The 23305-nt window shown below is 36.3% G+C and overlaps 1 protein-coding gene across 7 annotated transcripts in view; it reads left to right on the top strand.

The window, feature by feature from the left end:
- The window catches only part of ITSN2 (intersectin 2), a 132319-nt gene that overhangs the window by 38965 nt on the left and 70049 nt on the right, over positions 1 to 23305 (top strand). For 5 of the 7 annotated variants that reach the window (XR_004326180.1, XM_032497125.1, XM_032497127.1 and 2 more), the window contains 13 exons: positions 2153 to 2245; positions 3990 to 4053; positions 4861 to 5024; positions 6342 to 6548; positions 6690 to 6786; positions 7613 to 7752; positions 12610 to 12673; positions 13205 to 13342; positions 13808 to 13893; positions 14607 to 14869; positions 15732 to 15881; positions 18134 to 18274; positions 19230 to 19317. Coding sequence is in view for 6 of the 7 variants with exons in the window: in XM_032497125.1 (XP_032353016.1) it covers positions 2153 to 2245; positions 3990 to 4053; positions 4861 to 5024; positions 6342 to 6548; positions 6690 to 6786; positions 7613 to 7752; positions 12610 to 12673; positions 13205 to 13342; positions 13808 to 13893; positions 14607 to 14869; positions 15732 to 15881; positions 18134 to 18274; positions 19230 to 19317 (1695 nt within the window). In the remaining variant the exon portion in view is untranslated. Of the gene's footprint in view, positions 1 to 2125; positions 2246 to 3989; positions 4054 to 4860; positions 5025 to 6341; positions 6549 to 6689; positions 6787 to 7612; positions 7753 to 12609; positions 12674 to 13204; positions 13343 to 13807; positions 13894 to 14606; positions 14870 to 15731; positions 15882 to 18133; positions 18275 to 19229; positions 19318 to 23305 lie in introns of all 7 variants that reach the window. The other 2 variants (XM_032497129.1, XM_032497124.1) reach the window with 1 other exon arrangement.

Here is a 23305-nt window from a genome sequence, read left to right as displayed (position 1 = left end):
CCTGAAGGATGTACCAGCCTGCCCGCAGTTGCTTTTAGGAGAAACAAAGATGTGTCATGTCCAGGGATGGTCGGGGTAGAATCCTGAATTTTCGCATGAAAACTTATATACCCCTGTGACCCCAACCCCTTTAGTCCCGATGATTAGCCAGGAAACAGCTGGGAGGTGATGATGATCCCTTTCGTGGGGGCAGCACATTGAGTGGCCAAGTTGTCTTACTTTAAGGAGTGTGAACCAGGAGGAGATGGTGAAAGTAGAGTTAGGCATCAGAAGTGCACTGTTGTGAACAGCTTTTATGATAAATGATACATCAGTGTCAGAGGGCGAATAGTGGGGAAAGCTAAAAGCATGACACAGATTAGTTACAAGGACCACAACAGTGTGGACATCATGGGCTGACTGGTAACCTGAAAAAGTGTCAACAGTTGGGCACCAGTAGCCCAAGAGGGAGATCAAAAGCTCGATGTAGTCAGTCTGTCAAGAGGCAAAATGGGGCAATGCCTTGTGTAATGAGACTTCCCTAAAGAGGAATCATATGTCTGATGTGCAGTGGCATCAGAAACATAGAGTCAGACTTAATCAGCAACTTGATTTCAGTCTAAATCAGAGAATGAGCGCTTGACATGGCTAGTTATATAAGTGACCCAGACCATTCAGTTAGCAATTAAAATTTGTTCTCGGTTTTCAACCCCAAAGAGGGTGTCTTTAATCTGTCAGTTGTAATTTTCCAAGTGGCAGACCAAACAGCTGGACCATTGGCAATACCCCAAGAATCTGAGTTCTGCCCACTAAAGAGCATGACTGTTTTTCCTTTTGGCTGTGCGTAGATCTGAAGCTGAACAGTCATGGCAGCCCAGTGGACACCATCAGCTTCGGCTTCTGTGAACCATTAGTGAACCAGGCCGAGGCATTTTAGGGAACCTCATTGATCCAGTAGCTTTGCTTCAGACGGTAGAGTAGGAATAAAGTTTCCCTCAGAGGAATAGCTGCTAATTTTTCATGGAAAGCCAAGATGCTGATGGAGCCAGGCTGTCTTGTGTTCTTAAATATACCATTTCCATTTGACAAGCTTTGGGGGTCCTTCTCACCTTGCTAGTTGTAGAATTCAAGTTGACCCACCCCAAACTGGGACTGTCAGGCCAGAGAGTCACTAGGCCTGCATAGGTCAAGCATTCAGACCAGGTAGAGGGTTTGCTGAAGGCTCCAATGGGCAGAATCCTCAGTAATAAAAATTGGAACTGTCTCTAATACTCAGAGTCTAATTTTTGTTGGGGTATACCAGCTAACCCTGCTGGTGGGGTTATTTAGTTTAGCCAGTAGTAGTATACCAGCATTAATATATGTATTTTGACACATGTACTGTGGTTATGTAAATTGTTAACACAGTGGAAATTGGATGAAAGATATATAGGAACCCTGTACTATCTTTGCAGCTTTCCTGTAAATCTAAAAATATTCTAAATAAGAAAGTTGTTTTAAAAAGTACCAGATGGCACTCTATAACTTCCAGGGTAAAGGTAAGATGAGGATGGTATTTAAGACCCTGTACAGTTAATTCCTCCTTCCTTTTTCTTAACCACTTTCTCACATTCATATGATGCTTTAGCTGTTGGTCCACTCAGTGCAGTTACAGCGTCTTGAATGTGACTTCTCATGCTAAGCCCTTTTTGTGTGAAATGCCCTTATCCCACCTCTTCACATGGCAAAATTCAAGCCAAGCTTCAGGTGTCTGTCTTAGTCTTAACCTTTCCTGTTAGCTCGACCTTGACGCTTCTAGTTCAGTATTAAAGCAGCTTTTTGTATGTATTTCTGGTTAGGATGCTTCACAGATTAACGTTGTAAATACTGGTAGTCATTTTCTAGAGTAAGAGTTCCTTGAGGATGGGAATAATACTTTATTCATTGTTTCATTTCCAGTGTTTAGCTTGTTGCCCATTTCCAGTGAGTGGTACACAGTAATTGTTCAAGTAGATGTTAATTGAGTGAATGAGTGAAAAGCCTTAGGGCCATGTGGCATATGGTTATGATAGAGCTTTCCTCCTTATATCACTAAGGTATTAAGCACTGTCATTAAATGGACATTTAGAATTGTATTTAAGCCTTCTCATATATATATACTTTGTAGTGTCTTTGTCTTTCATTTATGTTTTAGGAGGGCCAAACATGTGGGCTATTACCTCTGAAGAACGGACTAAACATGACAAGCAGTTTGATAACCTCAAACCCGCAGGAGGTTATATAACAGGTTTGTTTATATTTTATTTATGAATCTTGCTCCTTTTCATGTAATATCTTACAATTAGCTTTATTTTGACTGCCATCAAATTTGTATTATTAAATGGTAAAATTCGTATCAATCAGAATTCTAGAATTTTTTTTAAAATGTGGCTTTCTTATTTTACCTGGAACCATCTTAATGTGTTGTTTTGGGATTTGGCACATGGAAGATCCTTTCCTGATCCTAAATGATAGTCAAGAATTTCAGTTTAATTGTCCAGTTTCACATTTTAACCTTATATATTTCGGTTTATTTCTTAAGGTAATTGAGACTTTTTCCTAGGCAAATTTATTAATATGCTCTTAATATGTTGTGCCAATTACTAGTATAATGATAAGTATTAGTAAAACCTAGTAGAAATGTATGTATGTATGTATGTATGTATGTATGTATGTATCTCAGGTCAGTTTTCTTGAAAATAATCTAGAGCTTTTTCCTCCCCTGGAATCTGTTTTCTTAACACTTAGCCCTCTGTCTTTGAGAGGCTATATAAGCATTGATTGTTGATGCTGGCCCTTGTTTTGCAAAAAGACCCCCAGAACCACAAGAGAATTAATTTAGGTGTGTCTCTCAAATTTTTTTTTTATAAATGAAACTTTTTTCCTGTGTCAAAGCACCTTAGTGCTTTATTTACAGTAATAGTAAGCATAATGGCTGATATTTACCAAATCTGTACTGTATTTCAGATACTATACTAAATGTACTATCTCTTCTGACTTTCATAACAAGCCTGTGAGTATTTAAAGATGGTGGAACTGAGAGTTAGAGGTGTTCTGTAACTTTCCTAAGGTCACAAAGTCAGTTAGTGGTGATCTGGGCTTGGAAAATTCTCCGTCTGTCTTTGGAATCTATCCTCTTAACCATTATAGTTTAATGTTATTTGCACTTCTGTAATAATAACTGCCTTGCCTAGTGTCCGGATTGGGATTTGATTTGATTACCCTACTTACAAGGTAAAGCTTGGTTTGTTACAGTCTCATGGATGCTGGTTGAAGACCTAGGATTCCCCAGTCAGAGACAAAGGACACTCTTTCTAATGGCATAGCATGAGCATCAGCATGTTTATGTCCATTTCCTTCATCCCAGGTCACACAGGGGTCATACAGAGAGCCCAGAAGGATGCTACACATGCAGTGGTTGTGTTATAGGAGAGGAACACTGAGTTTCAGGCAGCACATCATTTTTCAGCAAGCAGTAAGCAAGCTTGTTCCTTGTCCCAGAGGGAAACATTACCTCATCCCTCGAGATTGCTTACCTGCAAACCCCGTTCTGAGAAATGATCAGGTAGAGAGCAGTTAGAATCTTACATTCTTGGCATACATAGCAGGACATATAGGATTGTCAGATACCCATGAGGAGTATCTTTCCCAAACCTGATATTTTTTTATTTAGAACTCTTCTAGGGAATAGTATTTTTAACTGTAAGTTTTATTAGATAGGAATATTAGCAAATAAGATCCCAATTATGTGGAAGAACTAAGATGAATAATGTAGTTTTTCATCCTGATAATGCGTATAACTTTAGTTGTGATATTTTTTGTTTTAAAACATCTAAGTCTTATTAAAATAATATAATTTTTCTTTCATGATTGGAATTACAATTAAAATAAATCAATAACATTATTACTGTTGGCCATTATTATTATTCAGAGGCATCAGAATAATTCCATTTACTAATACGCTGTTTGATTTTTGTTTTTATTTTCTTTAGGTGATCAAGCACGTACCTTTTTCTTGCAGTCAGGCCTGCCACCTCCTGTTTTAGCTGAAATATGGTAAAATGTTTTCTTTTGTAGATGAACTTATCTTTCTGATAGTCTGGCTTTGTTTTGCTTTTAATACTTAGTGTTAACATAAAGTTCTTAATGGGTATAGTCAGTTGGTATTAAGTAAGAGTATTTCTTCAGCCTTTTAGGAAAGAAATTTTATTGAGTAAATGACTAAAAATCAATTGGGATTTTGTTCTGTAGGACCAATTTCTAATTACCTTAGAATTTCTAAGGAAAGGAGATGTACACACTTCTATTGAAAAACACTTCTTTATAATTTGGCAAGAGTCTAGATCTTCATTCTGTTATTTTGAGTTGTTTCATTTATTTCATCATCTATAAACTCAAAATTAGCCCACTCTTCCCTGGTTCCTACCTTAAAGAAATTGTTCTTTATAATATCTAAGGTTTTGTGTAATGTATTTACAATAAACAGCATTCTTCTTTCCATTCAGAATATTCCTATGCCTGGCAGAGTGCCAGCCACATAGCAAGCATACAGTAGCATTTGAACAAATGAATAAATTGTTTAGAATAATTATACTCTTGTATAATTTCTTTCCATCTGCATTGGTGGAATTCATTTCAAAGGTATCTGGATTCTTTATAGACCGATAGTATTGTATTAGATGCTATATCTGGTCAATATTTCTTAATGTACAGGTTTTAGCTTTTTGTTACACACATACACACACATATTTAATTAAATGATGACCTACTTATAAATGCTGTGTTATTATTTCTATCTTATCATCCTCCTTAAAAGTAATGTTGACCCTGCATACCAATCTACCTGCCTCATCGTCCTTTTAGGGCTTTATCAGATCTGAACAAGGATGGGAAGATGGATCAACAAGAGTTTTCCATAGCTATGAAACTCATCAAATTAAAGCTTCAAGGCCAACAGTTGCCCATGGTTCTTCCTCCTATTATGAAACAACCTCCTATGTTCTCTCCATTAATTTCTGCTCGCTTTGGTATGTGCTTATTAATTTAATTAGACATTTGGATAGTTAAACTTGATTCCTAGGCATAATATTTGAGAATGAGGAAAGGATTTGTTGACATAAAATGACAGTCCCCAGGGGTCAAGTTAATTTTCATGTTTGAGATAAGAAATGTTAAGTTTGCTGTCATGGCTGGGGTGTCCATGTGTCCCAGTCTTCCAGGGACAGTTCTGACTTAACACCTGTTGTTCTAGCATCTGGTCCGGTTTGTGTTCCCTCTCATAATGCCTAGTTAGATGGTAAATTATATGATCCCTCTAGTTATAGCTGATCCTAAATACTATTCTTAATTAGTTTCCTCTGTACTCTGTATGCATAACAAAAAATGTGGACAATTTTAAACTCACTTGAAATGGTTTAATTTGGGGGGTAGCTTAAAATTACATATAAGTAGAAATTTCTTTAATTTAAAGGTTGGTTAGCCAGCTAAATTTAGGCTTAAAAGTTGCAGACTTTGTGCTAATTGATTTACATATCATCAGAGATAACTAGTTTTTCATTAATTTCGATTAGCTATTATTAGTTAATTGTGAGAAGCACTTGTTGGAATGTATGTTCAATTAGATATCTCCATGTATCTGAAACATGTTTTTCCCCTCTAGATGTTAGAAATCTTAAAATACTAAACTCTTTTAGTATTTGTAGTGAACTCTAGAGATAAATACCAAATCATTGTGTAACAATATTTATATAGTGTAGTTCATATTCTGCAGTTAGTAGGTGAATAAGAATCATCAGTTTATTCCTCTTAAACAATTGTCCTTGAATCCATAAGTGTGTTATAAGAAAAGTGAAACATGTGGCATGCTTTCTTCTTGCACATAATGTGTGAATAAATGGGTCTCCTAAAGTATCTAGTATTTAGAACATCTTTTGCAGAGGAGGGGAGAGTTTGGGAGTGTGTGTGTGTGTGTGTGTGTGTGTTAACAGCCCTGTATTTATTATCCCTACACAAAAACCCACATTTAATCAGAAAATACATTCTCTCTTTGAGAATACTAATATTTAATTGCGGAAGACTGCTTCGTTTCATCCATGATGCTAGAAGAGAATTTTTAACTTAGTAGGCATTCCCTTAGTTCACACAGCTCAGAATGTTGATATTACAAGCAATAGTTTACCTCCTGCACTGCTGAGTCGAAGCTGTTTTAGTGAATTTTTTAAAACTAGTTTGCCCATAGTGTTTCTGTAAACATAGAGGCTGCTCACTGTGCTGTAAACTTGTTTTCTGTCATGGATTTTATAATTGGTTTACACATTGGAGAATGTGTTCTGTTTTGTATTTAGGAATGGGAAGCATGCCCAACCTGTCCATTCCTCAGTCATTGCCTCCAGTCGCACCTATAGCAACACCCTTGTCCTCTGCGACTTCAGGGACCACCCTTCCTCCCTTAATGATGCCTGCTCCCCTAGTGCCTTCTGTTAGCACTTCATCATTACCAAATGGAACCGCCAGTCTCATTCAGCCTTTATCCATTCCTTACTCTTCTTCAAGTAAGTGCTTTGGGTCTAATGACTCAGTATTTCATATGAAGAAAGAAACTGGTATATTTGTGTCCCAATAGATGCAAATTTCCTTCATGCTTTGTGATATTGTTTAGTATGAACCTTTTTCTTTTTTCTTCTTTCTTTCAGCATTGCCTCATACATCATCTTACAGTCTGATGATGGGAGGATTTGGTGGTGCTAGTATACAGAAAGCCCAGTCTCTGATTGATTTAGGATCTAGTAGGTATGAATACTGAAAACCTCCAACTTTTCACGCTTTCAATAAGGAGTATTTAACAAATGCTTTTTTTTTAAAGCTCTGAGCTTATCCAGGTTTTACTTTATAATGGCTAAATGTAAATGCAGTAAATTTACTATTTACAATTCATGAAAAAAGTTTTATTTTTAGACTTATTAACTGTGGGTATTATACTTTTGAAAAAAATGTTATATGTAAACTAAAAATATTCTGCTATATTTTTTAATCAGTCAGCTTTTGCCCAAAGCTACATATTTTTCCCTTCAAATACATTTCTCAAAACATCTCATAATCATTGTACATTATTTTTATCTTGAGCAAATTCATCTGATTGAGTATCCTCTAAATTTCAGAAAGCACAAAAGCATCAATATTCATTCATCACCCCTCATATAAATCATAGTAATACTCTTTAAAACAATGACCCAGAAGAACAATGTACCCTTGCTTTTAAACACTCACTGGTTGTGTGACCTTGTTTTTCTCAACATCACTGAGCTATAGTTTGCCCATCTAAAAGATGGGGATAGTAATATCTTTTAAGTTTGTCATGAGGATTAGAAATAATATTTGTAAAGGCCGTAGCACAGTGCGGGGCCTGGCACATAGGTTCTTGATACACGGTAGTTCAATACTTCATGTGGTATTTGCTTTCCTAGGAATAAGGATAATTGCTTAAATTTTTTCAATATCAGATATAAAAGCAATTAATATTGTGTTATGAAAGTTATGATTCTTAATGTCTTTGTAAAGGTTTAACTAAATGTATTTTATTTAATAACATAAAAATTTCAAATAAATTTTATTACAGCTCAACTTCCTCAACTGCTTCCCTCCAAGGGAACTCGCCCAAGACTGGGACCTCAGAGTGGGCAGTTCCTCAGCCTTCAAGATTAAAATATCGGCAAAAATTTAATAGTCTTGACAAAAGCATGAGTGGATACCTCTCAGGTGAGTGGCATACAGTGCGTAAGAATGTGAGAGAGTTATGTTTCTTACATGGATGTGCATCAAAGAACTTCTATTTGAATTTGTCCTTTGTAGCACATCTAAAATTTTAACATCCAAAAAATTTATCAGGCATTTGATAAATACAAATAACGTTTAAGTAGTCTAAGAGTTCAAAGTTCATACCATCAAGTTGAGCACAAAGATATACGCCCAACTTTCTGGAAAGAAGGCCTCTCCCTTGAGAAGGTCAAACCTCATCCTCCAGTGCAGTGCCTCATGTGATTGGAAAGGGTGGCACTTAGCCTCACCTTAGCCTCCCTGAGAGTCCCCTTCCTCTCTGGGTCTTTCTCTGCTTGTCCTTCCTAATGCCTCATGTGAGCTCGTTCACCCTTTATTGCTCCAACTCAAATGCAGCCATAAAACCTGACCTTAGACCCCTGTAGAACATTTGAGTCCATGCTAGAACAAACATCCAAACCTTACTGACTGAGAATAGTGAAGGGGACATAAACAGAGGGTAATAGGCAAGTAGAATTCCCATCTTCTGACTTTCCCCTCTCTCTTCACTCAGTGAGGAATTATAGTTTAGACAGAGTGAAATAAATGTTTAAAAATAATAGGGCTTTTAAGTGCTACAGAACATGGAATAGAAGATAATGATACTAAAGAGATCAGGTAAAACATCTTACAGGAGGAGAGCTTTTCAGCTTTAAGCCCTATCATGAAAGAAAGTTAGGGTTTGGACAGGTAGAGATTGGAGGTGAGGGCATTTGAGGGTGACCAGGAAGAAACCTAAGAGCAAAAAGTACATGGCATGTTTGGAGAACGAAAAGTAGTCTATAAAATAGGAGTATGGAGTGTCTAGTTGTGCAGTGGGGCAAAGGAGCAATAAGACTTGGAATTGATTGGACAAGCTAAAATATGCAATATTTTCTTTAAATATACATAGCCAGGTGATAAAAGCTTTAAAAAAAAAAACAAGAGAATTACACACACACAATTCAGGGTAGTTGCCTTTTCTGGGAAAGGTATGGAGATAAAATTAGGGAACACAGATGGCTTCAAAGCATGTAGTAATGTTTCTAGTTCTTAAGTTGTGTAGTAGGTTCATGGGTGACTTTTATTAGTATACTTCATAACTTAAAAATTCTCTATTTTTTATATGTATCAAATACTATATAACTAATTTTCTGTAAACTTTTATTAAATTATATGAAATAAAATATACTATTTTTTTGACTAATCTTTTTTTTTTTTTTTTGCATTTTAACATCTCTAAAATTGGGATGTATGTTACCATCAGTGGCATCTCAGTAGTGTCTTAGCATTGTGCTGTGATTTTGTTGACAGTGTTTTTTTCCTTCTTAGAGTTACATAAGATAATAATGTGTCTTATAATCATTGCATCTTAGATTCTGTAAAATATAGTATTCAAACTATTTAAGATTAACATAAAGTAACGTGATTCCCATATTTGAAAAAGTGAACTTGTTTGAGCCCTACATTTTGCATTAAAGAAGTTTCTTTTTTCAAATTAACAAAAATGGACTAAAAAGACATGTACAGAAGTGTTCATGGTAGGTTCATTCAGAGCACCCAAAAAGGAAGACCTTAAATGTCTATCAACTGGAGAATGTATAAATAAATAAGGGTGTATTTCTATAACAGAATAACTTAACAGCAATAAAAACGAATGAACTACTGATACATGCAGCAACATGGATCATTTCGCAGATGTTGTATAAGTCAAAGAAGTCTGGTACAAAGATCCTATACTATTTAATTCACTTATGAAGTCAAAGAACAGGAAGCCAAGTTGATGGTGATAAAAATCAGGATAGTGTAGTTACTCTGTTGGAAAGGGCCATGTTAGAACCTTGTGGGGTGCTGGAAACATTCTGTATCTTGACATGAGTGTTGGTTGCATGTGTGCATACTTATGTAAAAATCCTTTGAGCAGTACATTTAAGATTAGTACACTTTTTATATGTACTACAAGCATAGAGTATAAATAGGGTGGGTTTGTGTTGGAATGTGAAGGGCAATGGAGAAGCCAACTGTGAGGAGGTGTTCCCTTAATGTTACTTTATTTGTTATGTGACACATTTTATGAAGGTTTTGTGTTGTGCTGTTTTCAGAAAATGTTGTTACTCTTAGACCTGCAAGAGGCAGGCTATATATATCCACATTTAAGGGAAGGATTGATTTTTTTGAGAAAAGAAGTGGTTTTTGGTGTCCTGGAACTGAACATGAGCCCCAGGTATATGAGGACAGGGCTATCCTAGACTGACATGGTATGATTGGTTCAGTGAATGTAGCAGTTGATAGTCTAATTTCTCCCTTTTGTTCCTCCCCTTCTCTTCCCCATAAACTCTCAGTCATGGTTTATTTAGATTAATTCATTGACTCAAGTATTTCCTGAGTCACATATCTTTTGGGCATTCTGTGAAGCACTTAAATGCAAAGAGGAGGAGGACATGGCCCATATCTTTGAAGAGCCCATAGTGTAGGTCACATAATCACAGTAGTTGATTAGTGGTTTTTAAACCAAGTGCTATAATTAATATAAATTATTAAAGTCACTAACCCTGAGGATGTAAGAGTGTTTCAGAGAAGAGACAACATCTGAGTTGGATCTTAGAGGACAAGTAGACTTACCAGGTAGACAGTGGAGGGACTAGCATCATAGACACAGGAAATAGGAATCCGGAGGATTGGCAGACCAGCGGTGTGCATGTCCAAGTGAGGTTTTCTTCATCCAGGGCTCTGTTGCCTCTCTTTGTCTTCTGTGTTACTCAGACTTTGCCTGCACACGTTTAATCCCTCCACCAGTGCACTTTTAACCATTGTGTTCTTTCCCTTCCTCCTCCTGTTTGCTCTGTTGCCTAGTGACAGGGGTCTCCTTTGTTATCTTTGTCCAAGAGCTGAAACCATAGTTATTGGACCTTTCTTCAGGTTTGAAATAGCCCTACTTACATGTTTCTTTATTGGAAGAATCCTTTTAACACTAAAACCTCCTCAGATCTCACTTCCTATATGAAATCTATTGAGTAATTAATTGAGGCCATGAGCTATTTCCTGTGTTTTTTCCTTTGTGATTTCTATTAAATGACCAGATTAAAAAAAGAATGGCAAAGATTTTAAAGTTATGGAATGTAACATTTGGTTGCATATTATAATATGAGGTGTATTTGAATTTGTTTCATGTAGGATATGTAGCTTTGATTATTCAGACCTCTGTGTTCAAAGCTTAGTGAAACAATGGGTTTAGCAGCGTCTGTGCTGGCTTTGTAGTCGGAGCTGTTGCTGAGGAAGAGTTTGCAGATGTATCTCTTCTGTGCAGAGTTGTTTGGACAGGTCTTGACTCAGGCTCAGCCCAACTAGGGCTGACTCCTCTGTCACTTGTGGCTCAGTCACATGAGAGTGGAAGGTGTAGCCTCTGCTTTATTGACTGGGAGACCTTCCCTAAAGAAGCTGCGAGATTCATCGTGGTCAGAAAGCCACAAACAAGCTCACCAGGAGTGAATGTTCCTTTGCTTTGAAGCAGATAGGTTTTTTTTCTGTTTTGAAAGTATATTCTTTGAAGATCAGGAAGCCTGTTTCAGAAACATACTTTTATTTTCTCTCACTGAGGGAGAGAAAAGAAGTTAAACAATTTGCCATAAATAGTAAGCATTCAATGAATGTTAGCTATTTTTATTAACAGATGCTATCACATAGGTAGGCCTTCATTGCACCTTAAAGAGGATAACTTGGGATTACAACTTTACTCATTACTTTAGCAAATAGTTATTAAGCTTCTGTGTGCTAGGCATGGGGTATACATTCGTGGGTAAAGCAGTCAAGGGTATTGTCTTCGTAGAACTTAGCATAATAAGGGAAACAGACAAATAGGTAAATAAGCAAATAAATGTTACATTACAAATTGTGAAATGAGATATGAAGGATACGAGTAGGAAATATATTGAAAGGTAGAGTGGACAGAGAAGGCCTTTCAGAGAAGGTGACATTAGATTGTGACTTAACGGGTGAGAAGGACCCAGACATGCAGTATGTCGAATTGTAGGACTCGATGGTGGACATGGGTGTACAGGAGAGGGAGGGTTCAGGGGTAACTTTATGATTTCTGGCTTGAGCCACTGGATGGACTGTGATGCCATTCATAGAGGAGGGAAGATTAGAATGGTTTGGGTGAGAATTAGAAAGAGGGGCACGAATGGGGATTGAGAGAATAGTTTTATACTGTTTTGGTTTGATATGCTTATGAAATACATAATTTGATTTTTCAGTTGGATAAGAAGTCTAAAATTAGAGGGGAGGTTTGAGCTGTGGATGTACATTTGAGAATCATCATCCTCTAAGTGCTCTTTAAAGTCACAGAGATGGATATGAACACACAGAAACAAAACAGTGCCCAGGACAGAGCCTTGGGGAATGCTGCCATTTACAGGTCATTTAGAAAAGGAAGAGTAGAGACAGAGGAATGATCAGAGAGATACGAGAAAATCTGAAAATGCTAAGGAAGCTGTGCTTTGAGAACTTGGTCTCTGCTGCGCTGTGCTGCTGGCTCAGTCCTTTATGTCAGTCACTTGTGTATACTGTTACCGTCTGAAAGGACACAGGAGCACTTGATTCTACTAACTCCAGGTTTTAACTCCTTGGGCCAGGCAATGTGTTTGTTTTCATGACTACTGAATGCTCAGTGCTTGGAGCATGGTAAAAACTGATGCTGTCTCAAGATAGGAGCAGTATTATTTCATGGGTATAGCTGTTTAAGTTTGCGTGACTTTAAAGAGGCTAAAGAATTTTCTTTTCTTTTCTTTTTTTTTTTTTAATTATTTTTATTCTCTCAATCAGGTTTTCAAGCTAGAAATGCCCTTCTTCAGTCAAATCTTTCTCAAACTCAGCTAGCTACTATTTGGTGAGTTTGTCCATTAATTATGATTTTTAACTATACATCCTCTAAGAGAGATGTTATTTGTGACTCAAAAGTATTCCATAAAAGCAGCCATGTGAAAGTTAATATAACCCTGAAAGCAAATAAAATTGTGCAAAATGTTACTCTTGAGAATTTGGCATTTAATGATTTTACAAGTAAAACCAGTTTGCTTTTATATAATGCCTTCTATGGAGAATAAGAGAACATCTCATTTTTAATGTAGAGCTAAATGTGATTTGATAGGTGAATTAACCATGAATGAAAACAAGCCACTTTTTCAGAAGAAATATTTCCCTTTCCATTTCAAAGTTTCTTCCCTTTCTTTGATGATACGAAAATTAAGGATAAAATTAGCTCACTCTTCTGTATGTATTTACATTTCACTAAAATATGTTAACCTAGCTGTTTCACTATCATTATTCTTTTTTTAAGAATAAAAAACTGAACTCTTCTGGAAATATTTTACTTCAGATAGATGTTCTTTCTAGGTGTGAATTTTCGTATTTTCTTTAGGACTCTGGCTGACATTGATGGTGACGGACAGCTAAAAGCTGAGGAGTTTATCCTTGCAATGCACCTCACTGATATGGCCAAAGCTGGACAGCCATTACCACTGACTTTACCTCCAGAGCTTGTCCCTCCATCTTTTAGGTGAGTCCTCTGGAGGTGAAGAGGTGTTGTTTTGATCACTTGGCAGACATGGTTATTAGTTTGGGATTTCCTGGGGTCTCTGCTCTAGTTTAGTAGAGAGTTAAACATTTATGCTGCCGTTTGATTTTGGTATTTAATGAGTTACACTGAGAAGAGAATAGATTAAGTTAGAAATAGGTGTGTTTTCACTATATTATAGGTAAGGAAACTGATGACTAAAGAGATTAAAAATAAACTTAGCCAAGAGTAGCAATTGGCTGAATGATGATTTGAATCCAAATCTCTCTGGTGTATGTCATACCATGTAGTGCTGCATTGTACCAGCAGACCATACTTTGTTTTAGTCAGTTTTAATACTGTATTTTAAGTATTAAATTGCTCTAGTCATTTGTAGTCTATACAGTCTGGTCTAAAAAAATTCCAAACTGCATGATGCTAAATTCATTTATTGTTTGCTTTTCTTAGAGGAGGAAAGCAAATTGATTCCATTAATGGAACTCTGCCTTCATATCAGAAAATTCAAGAAGAGGAACCTCAAAAAAAATTACCAGGTAACATTGAATGTCCACGAATGTATAGTGAATTCTTTTAAATTTTGCCTTGAAATAGAAATGAACGTTTAGAATTTTTACATTCTTAATATTTTATATGCTGTACAAGAAGGTGTTTGATGAATGGGGTGGATTTTGGTGTCAGTAAAATTAAGGTAGGCAAAAATGAAAAGAAGAGTATGTAGGAAGGAGAGACCAGTGTCTGTATTTGGCAAGAATGTATGTATTAGATGTCCTAGTTAAAGTGTTTCCCCCACTTTAGGAAAAATCATTAGAGCAAGCTTTGTGATGAAATCTTTACCTTTTAAAAAAAAAAGTTAAATATTGGTTGAAAAACTACATGTGTAGATACTTTAAAATGTTTAAAAAAATTAGTTACATATACTAAATATGACAAATATATAGCCACACAGCTTTGGTTATCCTTGAAAAAAATGCTGAGAAAATAGTTGAAACGTATTTTTATTGGCAGGAATAGTAAAATTATTTTTCTCTCGGATGGACTCAATCTTAGAGATTTATTTTCCAAAAATTAATATTCTTAGAAAAAAATAAGTATTTTATTATTTACATTTAAGTTAAAATTATCCTTAGGAGAAGTATGCAAAGAGTAAGAGGACTCACATGACCGCAAGGCACAAGCATCTTGAAACTAGATTACAGGTTCTGTAGGCTCTTAATGTGGAAGAATGCTCACAGTATACCTGCTTCAGTTACGTTCGAGGACAAGCGGAAAGCCAACTACGAGCGGGGGAACATGGAACTGGAGAAGCGACGCCAGGCCATGATGGAGCAGCAGCAGAGGGAGGCAGAACGCAAAGCCCAGAAAGAAAAGGAAGAATGGGAACGAAAACAGAGAGAAATACAAGAGCAAGAATGGAAGAAACAACTTGAATTAGAAAAACGCTTGGAGAAGCAGAGGGAATTGGAGAGACAACGGGAGGAAGAAAGGAGAAAAGAGATAGAAAGACGAGAGGTTATTTTTTTAAGTTATTTTATTTCTTAGGAAAATCATTTCATTTAATAAGTGGCTACATTTCATTTGATAAAAAATGGGCATTTTTGTTGTGCCTTTCCTCAGTGTCATTCATTCTTAACTTATCTTCTGCAAATCCGACTCCCCCTTCCCCGGTGGAGTGAAAGAGGGTCCTTGCTTGTGAGATGTTTTCAGGGCCGACAGCTAGTAGAGAAAGCATGCCTACAGGTGCAGCTCAGTCAAAGCAGGATTGGTTACAAAGCTGAGCTGAGGGAGGAGCCAGAGGGAGGAGTCAGTTTGATCAGGTCACTAAACAAAAATAAGCTTACTATTCAGAGTAAGAGGCCAAGTAGTTGGAGAGGCAGAGAGGTGAGAGTGGTGAGTCGAAGGTCTTGAGAGGAATCAAGAGGGTGGGCTTGTGCAGGTCCTTGGGATCAGTGGTGCGGGGAGGGTCCCTGGGAGGGCTGGCTGTGTTTTCAGGGGCTGTGCATGGAGCACAGTAGATTACAGTGGCTCTTAAATAATGTAAATAGAAGTTTTTTTCTTCCCTGATATCAGAATAAAGGTACAGTTAATTCCTATTAATATTTATATTTATGAAGTCATCCTTTTGTTTATTAAAATAAAAGTAACTGCAACAAGGGGATGGTCCTGAAGCAGTCAAGAAGCCTGTTGGATGGATTTGCTTTTGTGAAAATCTTTAATTTAGCCCCGTTAATAAAACTAGGTTTGCCCAGTTACCCTTAGACACTCAAACCTACTAAGTACTAAATTCTGCCTCACCTTTACTTTGTCATTCTGTCAGTTTCTGAATGATGCAAAATTGTTAATTTAAAAATTAACTTTAATTCATTATTTTCAGGCAGCAAAACAGGAACTTGAAAGACAGCGTCGTTTAGAATGGGAGAGAATTCGTAGACAGGAGCTTCTCAATCGAAGGAATAGAGAACAGGAAGAAATTGTCAGGTTAAACTCTAAAAAGAAGAGCCTTCATCTCGAGTTGGAAGCACTGGTATGGCTATAAGTTTAAGTGAAATTTATCTGAATGATGCTAGAGTAACCTGTTGGAAATACTGTTTTTAAAATCTACCTCATGAATATATTATGTTTTGATGTAATCAAATAGTCATATTTTTCTTAAGTACTTTTTAACAGTCTAGACAGTATAGTTTACTGAAACAGCATGGTGACTCAGAATGCTGAGAATTATGTTGTGGTCTTAGTTCAGATGCGTTAAAACCACATACTCTTGAGCAAGACATTTCCCTCTCTGTGCCTCACTTTGTGCATCTATAAGATAAAAGGTTGTGCTGGTTCAGTGATTTTCAGTTTTCAAATTGGTGTCTGGAAGATGGTCCACAGAGGGATAACCAGAAGGCGTGAGAGGGGAGGAGAAGGGGAGCCGAGGCAGCAGGACAGTCTCCTCTTCCCAGTTCTTCCCACACTTCACAACAGAGAAGCTCCACATGTATCTACTGTACTTTTTGAGAGTTATCTAAGATTTGCTTGGGGAAAAAAAGAATTTACTGAAAAAAAAAAAAGATTTAAAACTGCTGACCTGAATGATCTCTTAGAGTTCCTTCCAGTTCTGTAGGACTATGGTTGTTAACTAATATTGGTCATTATGCTTACCAGTTTTTACATATCAGATATCAGGATCAAGCTGTTAAAACTTTGTTTGAAATGCAAGGTGAGAAGACATAAAGGGTCTGAGTAAGACATACTGTTCTACTACGACCCTGGAATCCTGTAAGCCTGACCTCGTAATATAGTAGGATTTTGCAGAAAATGCATGTGCAGCCAGCCATGTGTAGAGCCATAGTTACATCTTGTTTAATTGTAGTTTAACATTTTATTTGCTTGATGAACTGAATTACATTTTTTAAAAATCACATACTTTAGTCAGAAAGATACTAATTTATGCCTTCAAACGAATAGGAAGCGTACGACAATTAATCATGCCATAGTACTGCAAAACAGTCCTAAAAGTTTTGACTTCTTTGTGTAGCTGCTTGGATATCTGGCTGAACCATCATTTTGACTCTGTGTTTTTCTTTAAAAAGACAATGGGAGGAAACCTTAGGACTGATCGTTTCCCCCCGCAAGAACTGGAGTAACACACCAGGCAGTAGCATGGGTTAGTGTGCAGGGCCTGGAAAGGTCCAGAGCCTACACTGCTATATGCTGAAGATGTAACGTGAACTCCGGGGTGGACACAGCATGCTCCCTTTAGCATACACTTCTCAAACATGGAACATACCTTCCATGAAAACTTTAATTACCAGTGATTTTAAACTGGAGGCCTCATTTCCCATTACCCCACTGTGTTTGCTAAGGCTGCCATAACAAAATAAGACAGACCAGGTGGCTTAAACAACATAAATTAATGTTACCACAGTTCTACAGGCTGGACTCCAAGATCAAGGTGCCAGCAGGTTTGGTTTCTTCTGAGGCCTCTCTCCTTGGCTTGCAGACGGCTGCCTTCTCACCACGTCCTCATGTGGTCTTTCCTCTGCCCGAGCATCTCTGCTGTCTCTTTTGTGTCCAAATGTTCTGTTCTTATAAGGACACCAGACAAGTTGGATTAGTGACCACCCATATGACCTCACTGAATCTTAATTACCTCTTTAAAAGTCCCGTCTCCACATACAGTCGTGTTCTGAGGTACTGAGGGTTAGGACTTAAACATGTGAATTTTGTGGGGACACAGTTCAGCCTACAATACTTTGCCCTTCTCATTAGCTTTCTAATATTGAGAATTCTATTGAGAATCTCTGCTCTCTGTTTTGTTTTGTTTTTCTTCTCAGAAAAAGGGGAAAGGAATGTTGATATAGGAGAAGAGAATTGGGCCAAAAGGCCTTCCTGGACACTGTTGAATTAAAGGAATTAGATGGCAGCACTGAGGGTAGAAAAAGAAGTTCAGAGAGGGTAATGCTAAATGTCACTTGCAAATGATTATTCCTCCTCATTATTCTTTGAGATTGTCTCTATTTTAATATTATAAATTAATACCTAAATGCTGAGGGAAAAAATCACTTTGGTATGTTTGTGCTTTCTCCTCTTAACATAATAGGCTCTTATATTGAGAATGGCATGTTTCCTAGTAACTGTGTTAAGTCAACTTGGTTTTAGACACTTATCTCACACTGAGTATAAATGATAAATGATAAATGACATTTAAAACTTAAGTGAAAATACTATTCTCCTGATAGGAACATTTCCTATGAATAGTTTATGTTATATATTCATATGCTCCTCCTATAGAATGGCAAACATCAGCAGATCTCAGGCAGACTTCAAGACATCCGACTCAGAAAGCAAACTCAAAAGACTGAGCTGGAAGTTCTGGATAAGCAGTGTGACCTGGAAATTATGGAAATCAAGCAACTTCAACAAGAACTTCAGGTAAGTCCTTTGCAGCTGAATTGTCCTTAAACATGAGCAGTTATTAATAATTCTTCCTAATAGAGTGGGTTTTGCTTTTTAGGTCATGAACACCTTTGAGCCTCTGATAGACCTCCTTCCTAAAAGAATGTAAACATACACATCTTGTATAATATCAGGAAGCTCATAGACCCCCTAAAACTCTGATCAACATCTGGTTAGGTTCTGCTTAATATTTGTACATAAATGGGCATTTATCACTTTGAGTTTCAAGTCTTCAATAAATAAATACATAAATGTATGTCTGTTATGTTAATCTGCTGCTTCTTTTGGGAAGGTTTGACCTAATGTTCTTTGCAGAATTGGGGTCAACATGTCCATCAAGGATCTGGTAATTCTGTTATTTAACTATGTAGAGTAGGGACCCTGAAAGCTTTCTTCATCTCAAGAGTCCTCTTACCAAATTTCTTTTTCTGTACAGACTAACATTAATTAACAGTGTTTTTACTTTGTCACAGCAGATGTAGACAAAAGCCAAGTGACATTTCCTACCCAGTGTACCCCTGCTTTCCTAATAATCCCTGAGATTTTAGTCCCTCTTTGATACTCATTCTGGAGTATCATGACTGCTGATACATAGCGTTTAGTGGAGGCATCAAGGGCACCTCTTAGGCTGTGCCTGCTGTCATCTTCCAGTAGGCTGGAAGTTGTCGGGCCCTGAACACACCTGATTAACAGAGCTTTCTTCACCACCTTTTATTTTCAGCCAATCATTCATTTATGTATGGATTTACATTTAAATATCTGTATTTTAAATTATGCATAATTCCATTCTAGTTTATTCATAAGTTGTAAGCAACTTACATATTATTTCTAATCTAAACTTCGAGTGTGATTAAATCATGTTTTTGCATTAAAAATATTCTTAGACAACATTACAAAGTTTTAATCAGACACTACTTTTTCTTTTTATAAGGAATATCAGAATAAGCTTATCTATTTGGTACCGGAGAAGCAATTATTAAATGAAAGAATTAAAAACATGCAGCTCAGTACTACACCTGGTGAGTTCTAGGGTTTGTCTTTCCTCTTTTATTCTTTTCTGAATGACTGTATCAGTCACATATTGTTATTTTTAAACATAGCATTATTCTGTTATAAATAACATTTCTTGCCTGTAGTTAAAATTTCAAAATAATGTGAAAAATATCACAGATGTTAGAGCATTTTTAGCAATAAAAAGTAAATAAATAAATTAATGACTGTGGTATGACTTCCTCTCTTAATAACATTTTTATATATTTCAAATGTCAATAAAATGTTAGACTGCAGTTAAACAAGACCTAGGCTTGGCTTGAACACAAGGTTATATGTGCATTTTGGCAAAATCCTGCGCTAATTGTAAATAACTGAGAGGGGACCTTTCTGTGGAGCTAAACCTGTTGGATTCTAGGTTGAAAACGCACAGCAGTGATAGGCCTAAGCAGCCTGATATGTCCTTCCCAGCCTTTTTATATCATCTAATTCTGTCACTCATGTAGAGAATTTTACCAGCTTGCCTCTCTGACAGCAAGGTATTTTATGAGTATACAACATTTTTTTTGATTCAAGTCCCAACCAGAAAACTGAAAAACAAAACAAAACAAAACAAAACAAAAAAATTCCATATTGGATAGTATGCCAGTAACAGCACAGCAGAAGAAAGGTTTATTTAAAGAAAAGTAACTCTGCAAATGTGTTAGAACTAGCTTAAGTATCCCACATGTCTCCCATTGAGTATCTGTCGGTCTTTTTATTCCAGGGCTCTTTATTATACTTTTGGCTGATTAGAAGTTCCAATAAATAGCATCCCTCTTCTTTGCCTGAGTTGTGAACAAATTAAGAAATGAAGGAAAGGAGCAAGACACGAGAGACCAAAACTTTGCCTCATTATTAACAAAGCTGATGTTAGACAGCATGGCTTATCTGTGAGCGGTACAGCTGCCCCTGTAAGACATTGGGTGCATGAACAAAATAGAATGCAGATTCCTGTGGGCAGTTCAGTCTCAAGAAAGCAAAGAATAGGAAAGGTGTAGGGCTGTGTATACCCAAGTCCTTATCTCGATCTCACCAATTAGTTAAGAGGTAGAAAGAAGCTGAATATTGTTCTAGTAAAGGGCTCTTTACATGGAAGAAACACCAGGAATATAGTTCAGTCTTGTGAACTATTCTTATTATGTCTCCCACCTTCCACTATCTCTTCTCAGACAATCTTCCTTGCACATGATATTTTTCTTAGCTGTTCAAAGTGTACAGCTCCTACCTTACCCCTCACAGGCATTCCAGAGGCAGGATAAAGCAGCCCTCCTGACCTGTGCAGGGCAGAAAGTATATTTTCATCCTCGTTGTTAATATTTGGATTGTGAATAAAGTGTAGAATATGGCTTATTGGGGACCTGGTAGAGTTATTCTTTCCCTGTGGAATATGATTCAATTTAGCTTTTATTAATTTATTTATCTTTGCTGTAGTCCAGTTTAGAATAGGAAGCTCTTGTTTGGAGTTTGCAAAGTACCCTGTACCCCTTAAATTCTCTTTCCATACAGTTACCATTTGAGATTACCAGCCATGTACCAAGTACTATGATTGTCAGTTTTCATGCATTATTTTCATCTTTACAACAACCCTGTGAAGTAGGAGTTGTTACTCCCATTGCGCAGCTTAGGAAAACTCAGGTTCAGAGACAATAAGTAGTTATCCAAGATAGTGTAATAGTAGGTCGCAGATTCTTGTGGGTCTGACTCTAAAGCCCACTGTGTTACCATGCTGCCTTACCTAACACAGTGCTCACAGATATGATATGATCAAATTTGGTATGAAAACATCCATTATTGCTGGTGCTCATTTTGAGTACTAAGATGAATATTCTTTTACTGTTATTTTTTTTTCTATTGCTTGTCTCCCACCTTGACCAGGGAAGGACCCATGCCTTAGCCTTTATTTTTACCTACAATTGAATACAGTGGAGTGCCCTGCATATAGCAGATATGTGTAGTTTAATGATTAAGTGTTTATTGAAATTCTAGAAAACTGTTAGAATTTTAAGAGAATTTAGCAAGGTGCCTGGATACAAAAATCAGTATATAAAAATCAGTATCTTTAATCAAAAGTATTTGTTTAGAAAATATTATGAAAAAAAGGTCTCATTCACATTAGTATTCTCACTGTTAAATGAATAAAGAAGAAATGCACAGTCATAAAATTTTACTGATAGATATAAAATATTCCTGCATAAGTAGATACATGCTGTATTCCTGAGTGAACTAGCTCAATATTTTAAAGATGTTAGTTCTCTACTAATTCATCCATATATTCAGTTCTGTTTGGGTGTCTTTAAATGAAACTTGGCAAGATAATTCACAGATTCACCTAGAAGAGAAGATATGCAAGATCAGGCAAGACTTAGAAAAACATTAGTTTGGGGGAGACTAACCCTATCAGATATCAAAACTTAAGTTATGAAAGGTATATACCTAGAATAGTATATTATTGATCAGATATAGAAACATAGAACAATGGAACTAAATAGACAATCTAGGAACAAGCCTGTAATATATGGTAATTTAGGATAAGATAAACTTGGCATTTACCATCTGTGAGGAAAGGATGGGCTTTCAGTATTTACTTTCTTTTCTCTTCGTTAAGTACTTCAGGGGACAGTTGATTATCAGAAAGGGAGATGAAGAAGCTCTTTGTCTCACTCTGTGTGCAGAAATAAATTCTAGATAAAATAAGAGGCTAAACATAAAATATAACTCTAAATTTTTTTTTACCATGGAAAACATTTTTCTAATCTTGGTGTCAGGAAAGTCTCTTCAAACAATCCATAGAGCCATGAAGGAAAATACTTAACAGTTTTTGATGACATAAAAATGAAAAACTTCTTCATGATGAAAGATATCATAAACAGTAAAGAATTTGAAATATGTATAATACAATAGGAATTTAGAGCCTGTACAAATCAGAAATTAAGACCACTCAGTAGGGGAGAAAAGCTGGCAAAGGATGTGAGGCAAGGCAATTCAAGATGATGGCTGAAAAATAGAAATAGATCGCCTTATAAATAGATGTTTCTTTGATTTCAGTAGTTTTCAAGAAGATACAAATTTAAATGACAATAAGATTTTTTTTTTTGGTAGTTAGCAAAAGTGAAAAAAGATTGATAATATCCAGTGATGAGGGTCTGCAGAAACAGGTAATTTGGTGTCATTGTTATTGGTACAGCTTTTTGGAAGGGCAGTTTGGCAGTTTCTGTCAGAATTTAAAGTGTGCAAGTCCTTTGTTTATGTAGTAATTCTTTCACCTCCTAGCCTTATAAAATATTTTCATATGTGCATTAAAATGTACATACAAGGATATTAATTGCAGCATTTTTATGTAATAGTAGAAAATTAGAAACAACCTAAATGGCAATCAGGAAAAGAGCAGTTACATAAATTATGGGATAGCCATAATGTAGACTACCAGGGAGCAATTTTAAAGAATGAACTAGATCTAGATGTCTTTATTAAATTTAAAACAAGTTGCTACAGACTGGGATATCAAAATGTAGAATAGATGAGAATAGATAAACAAGATTATATTGTATAGCACAGGGAAGTATATACAAGATCTTATGGTAGCTCACAGCAAAAAAAAATGTGACGATGAATATATGTATGTTCATGTATAACTGAAAAATTGTGCTCTACACTGGAATTGGACACAACATTGTAAAATGACTGTAACTCAGTAAAAAAAAGTTAAAAAGAAAAACAAATAAATAAAACAAGTTGCTAAGCAGTGTAGCCAGTGTGATCCCATTAAAGCTCCATGGAACGAATTATTGAATATGCACATATCTAAGTGCCTAAGAGGGGAATAAGCTGGGAGTTGAGATGAAAAGGGACTTTTTTTTTTTTTTAAACTTTTTACTCTATATGCTTCATTTTATTTAAATTTTATGTTGGATTCCTATGCTTTAAAATAGACAATGAAGTTTTAAAATATTACAGTTGACCCTTGAATAGTGTGGG

Source organism: Camelus ferus, chromosome 15, assembly GCF_009834535.1.
Source record: "Camelus ferus isolate YT-003-E chromosome 15, BCGSAC_Cfer_1.0, whole genome shotgun sequence".
NCBI classification, from domain to species: Eukaryota; Metazoa; Chordata; class Mammalia; order Artiodactyla; family Camelidae; genus Camelus; species Camelus ferus.
The sequence above is the reverse complement of the archived record's forward strand: the minus strand, read 5'-3'. Positions and strand labels throughout refer to the sequence as shown.